Source organism: Chinchilla lanigera, unplaced genomic scaffold (assembly GCF_000276665.1).
Source record: "Chinchilla lanigera isolate Chin_1 unplaced genomic scaffold, ChiLan1.0 scaffold00012, whole genome shotgun sequence".
In the NCBI taxonomy this organism is placed as follows: Eukaryota; Metazoa; Chordata; class Mammalia; order Rodentia; family Chinchillidae; genus Chinchilla; species Chinchilla lanigera.
The window spans coordinates 33,465,672-33,470,379 of record NW_004955413.1 but is presented as its reverse complement, the minus strand read 5'-3'; the positions used below and the strand labels follow the sequence as shown (position 1 = coordinate 33,470,379).

The window sequence follows — 4,708 nt, the reverse complement described above, 5'->3', positions numbered from 1 at the left end:
CTAGCTGGAGGAGGGCTCTTTGTCTGTGGGTTTTAAAAGGGCTCAGAAAAGAGTTCAGGCTGTGTGTCAACAACATAATCTCTACCCTATAGGAGGCTACATATTTTCTATTGTCCAATCTATGTGGTGTTTACGCAGTGCCCAAGGAGGGGCCATGTGCCTTTGCTGCAGTGGGCTCCCTGATCACACCCCAGGGAGGTCCCAGGCACCCAGGCGGCACCCAGCAGATGTTTTTGTAAGATCCCTGGAGGATGGTGACTCAGCACATTCCATTTTGGGGCATCCCAACTCCACTTGGGGCCACTGTTCTTACTGCCTAATAGAACCCTAACTCTTGTCTCACTGATTTCTGTTACAGTACCACAAAAAAAAAAGACAGAAAAAGGAAGGAAAGAAGGAAGAGAGAAAGGAGGAGAGAGGAAGACAGAATTATTCTGACACTTGTTACGACCGCAAGGAAAACTTTATTCAAGACCGTTGCAATAGGGCAGGGAGACGACCAGATATAACCAGGGCCGCTGGGGACTCACAACCAATGAGCAGAACGAGGGCCTGTGAGGAATGGTTGTGGCACCAATGGTAGGAGGGCTCCGGAGTCCCTCACGCGATTCCTATGGGGGGGGGGCGGACGCAGAGGGTGGGGAGATCCTGGTTCATCCTGGAGTCTGGGGCTAGGGCTAGGCAGGCCCAGCAAGGACAAGGGCAAGGGCAGGTGTCGTCCTCAGGAGGCCCAGGGCACTGTCTGAAGTTTGGTAAGGAGAGTGCTGGGCTCCTGTCGAGGGCCTCCACGTGCCAAGCACCCCTGACCAGGACTCAGGCAACAGAGCTGCGTGGTTAGCTGGCCCTGTGGACACAGCAGGAACCAAGCAGACAGCTGTGGCTGCCTGGTGAGTGACCATCTGGCAGGAAGGGGCAGAGTGGAGAGCCCAACAGGCTGGACCGTGAGGGCAGAGCTCTGGGCAAGAAGCCTGTAGTTGACCCTGTATGCAACAGATTCCTCATGCAGCTGTATGAGGTGAGATGTAGGGGGCCTTGGTGACCCCTCACCGCTAAAGAGGGTAAGCTGCTGCCTGTTCCACCCTCCACACACCCACCTACGTCATGTTTCCTGTCTGTGCCTGTGGGAGTACAGAGGTGAGGGTGATGAGCTCCACGAGACTACAGCTATAGCCTGCAAAACAGGTGGTGCTGCTACATGTGGCGGCACACACCCGTCATCCCAGCCCTTGGGAGGCTCGGGCAGGAGGATCACTGTGAGTTGGAGGCCAGCCTAAACTACATATTGAGACCCTGATTAAGAAACAAAAAAATAGGTAGTGTCCAGTCAAGAGAAGGCACCAGTGCCTGGAGGGGATTTGGAGAGGGGCCCACAGGTTGTGCCCAGTGGTGTGAGAAAGGCAGTGCAAAGGTGCAGCCAGGGAGGCTTCGGTGGAGGTAGATGTCATGCCTCCTGAATTCCGAGAGGGGGCGTGCCAGGGCAGTGGAGCATGGTGTGGAGCTGGCATCGCATCAGATGCAAAGCTGTGGGTTGTGACAGCATAGAACAGTGGGGGCCACTTCCGGGGAAGGCCCAAGACTCAGGGGCCTTGGCTAAGAGCACTTGCGGGTGGAATTCTGGGCACCTGCAGCCCATCCTGGAGTCTGGGCTGGAGGACTCAGGACGGGGCTGTTCCTGGAAGGGGGAACACTGTGTGCTGAGGAGCAGCGTGTGAGGCTGGACTCTGCCCTGTGTACAGGGAGCCTCGGCAGGGCACGGGGGAGCTGAGTCTCGGGACTGAGCGCTTGCACCTGCCCAGCTGGCCCTGGACTCCTTTCTGCCTTCACTCCTGGGTCACCACTGCCCACCTACCTCTGCAGCAGCCTTCCGTGTCCACAGGGCAGGTGACCCGGAGCTGGACTGCCTCTTAGGGACCAGCCTCACTCAGCTGCTGGGGCCACCATCCTCGGCACAGCTCTTGGCTGGAGAGCCCTGCTGCCCCCAAACTTGGTGCAGACACGTGCTTCTCCGTCTCACTGCGCTGCTGGCCAGGGACCACCTGATCTGGTTCCAGGTGCACTAAGGCCCACTCAGTCCCACAGCCTAGTAAAGGGAAGGTAAGTCACCTGGACCAAGTTGCCCTCGAGGTGCCAGAGAGAGCATAGGATGGGAGCCCAGAGGGGCACTGCCAGGACCCAAGGGACAGTCTTCCGGGAACCCTGGGTGGAGGCTCTGAGGGTCGCAGTAATTAGGGCACACCCCTGACCACTGGGTGGCTGAGGTACCAAGGTGCCTCCGCCAGGCTGGCTGACAGAGTGATGCTGGCAAGCACTTGGAAATTAAGTGCTGTGAGCACCTGCTGAGCGACAAATAAACCTTTTGAACCTGGGTTCTGCTGACCACGACCTAGGGATGATAGGACGTAACACATGCAAAGGTCCCATCAGGGAAGGCATGCACCAAGAGCTCTGTGTCCTGGCTGTGGTTCTCCTTGCTGATGCTAAGGCCGGTCACCCCTGCCTGGCTCACGGCAGGGTACAGAGGAGTGCGCCAGCCTAGCCTCTCTCATCCCCACTCATGGTCTCATGGGTGCCCACGTGGGTTGCCTGTAGAGCCCCACCCTTCCTTGGCTGTCTCCAACTCCCTCTGAGGTGGTATAGTCTTCCTTGGGTCTTCCTGTTCTATTTTTTGTTTTGGTAGGCGATCATGGCGTGCACACATACATGCACACATGCATACACACACACACACACACACACAAACACATGTCTCAGGGGAAGGAGGGGAGTCTCTGGTTTGCATTGGCCCAGAATGGCTCAGCAGTGGCCTTGGAACCCCTATGCCACCTCCCTGATTTCCCACAGGGGACCCACAGGGGTCTGCACTTCTTCCTCAGCCTGAGCTCCAGGGTTGGCAATCGGAGCTGCAAGGGTCCTTCATACCCTTGGCCCTCATCCAATCCTGAGAAGCAGTGTCAGCGTGCCTCAGGCCATAGGCAGGGAGAGGCCCTGGGCCCAGGTAAGGTCAGACACGGAGGCAAGCCATGCCAGGAAGCAGCACCTGCCAAGCCCACGGCAGGCCACACTGAACCTCTCAGCCTCTCGCACTTGCTCAGAGGGGCCCTGGTGTGTCCAGGACCCTGACTTCTGCGCTCTGATTTGGACAGCCCCCCCACCCGAAGCCCTTTTGGTGCCTGATGTTGTCAGTCACTTCTGCCCAGCTCCTGTCCCCAGAGTGTGCAGAGTTCTGGGGTACTCAGCCCCCCGGTGTGCCGACACTGTGCGGAGTGGCTCGGTCTACACACCTGTATGGGTTTACGTGTCCAAAGCCGTGTGGGCATAGTTGCTGCAGGACCGGGTGCTGACTGCGGCTCTGGGGACCAACCAGCTCTGGGATCAGGGTGCCTTGTGCCAGCTGGGCTGAGACCCACAGGGTGTCCAGGGCCGACGTCAGCCATAGCTGTGGGGGCTGCTGGGGTCCACAGGAGCTGAGTCCCGCCGGCCGGCTGGCCCTACCAGCTGCCACAGACGGTGGCTGAGTTTCTGCACCTGGCAAGTGCCTAGCACACAGCCCACCCGCATGAGCTGGGCATGGGGTCTCCGGAGGCCCAGGTGTTGCCGGGGGCCTGGGTGTCGTCGGCCACCGTCCTGGAGAGCCCGGCCCATAGCAGGGGCTAGGCTGGCCCTCTCCTGTGGCTGCGGGGGTAAGTGAGGGTGCTGGGGCTGCAGGCCACTGGGAGTCCGGGCGGGGGGCTTCCTGTGGAAGGGCGGGCAGGTCTAAACCCAGTAGCTGGACCATCCAGGGCCTCTCCTACCCACCCACCCTCCCTCCCTCCGTCCAGGCTGAGGCTTAGGCAGGAGGAGCCCAGCTGCTTCTCAGAGGCCTGGCACAGGGCCAGGGGAAGCCCAGGCCCCCACACAGCCTGCCCAAGCCAGGGGAGCCCACCCTCCCCACCTGAGCCCAGGTCACATGTCCTGAGAACAGCACCTCCCTGGGCAAAGGGCACCAGGGCACGGCGACTCTGTGGGTCACTATTCTCAGAATTTAGTGACTCCTCGGCCCTTCCCTCAGCCTGCCTGGGGGTGTCCCGGCCCACCCCTTCCCTGGGAGACCCTCTGGTTGGGAGGCTGCTCTCCCTGAGGGGGAGAGACAAAGGAAGAGCCTCCTGCTGCTCCGGCAGGAGTGGGGGTTGTCCTGGACTGGAGATGAGCCCTAGCAATGGGTTCCCAAGGCGAGGTGGGGGGCAGGCAGGGACACAGGCCTCCGGGGCCAGCGGTCAGGCCAGGGCAGAGGTGGCAGCCTCACCTGGCTCGCGCAGGCAGAGGGCTCCCGCGCAGGCTGCTGGAGCACGCGCCAGGCAGCTGCAGGTGCAGGAGGCTGATGCAACCGAGGGCCACAGCGACGGTCAGCGGCCCGGCCATGGTGGGGCTGCGGAGCGGGGCGGTGAGGCGGGCGCGCCGGGGCGCCCTCTGCCCGCTCCCGTGAGTCACGCGCGGTCGGGGCAAGGGCTCCGCACCTGCGTCTCTGGGGCGCGCGCAGGGGTCCGTTCTCTTCCGGGGCGGGCTGGGCGCGCGGGTCGGGGCCTCCTCCGTGCCTTCGAGGTCTGGTCTGGGGGCCGCAGGTGACCCGAGGTGCCGCCCCTGGTGCTAAATAGGCCTGGGAGCAGGGGGCGGAGCCGGGCCGCGGGGCGGGACCCCTCTCGCCGTGGGAGCCGTGGAGCCGCCGCGCAGG

At 61.7% G+C, this 4,708-nt stretch overlaps 1 protein-coding gene across 1 annotated transcript in view; it reads right to left on the bottom strand.

The window, feature by feature from the left end:
• Window positions 1-444: 444 nt before the first annotated feature.
• Window positions 445-4,708, bottom strand: part of Adm2 (adrenomedullin 2) — a gene marked incomplete in the record, with an annotated part of 8,961 nt that continues 4,697 nt past the window's right edge. The window contains 3 exon segments of the mRNA XM_005379567.2: window positions 445-3,733; window positions 4,283-4,405; window positions 4,494-4,708. Of these exon segments, the coding sequence (XP_005379624.1) occupies window positions 3,427-3,733; window positions 4,283-4,398 (423 nt within the window).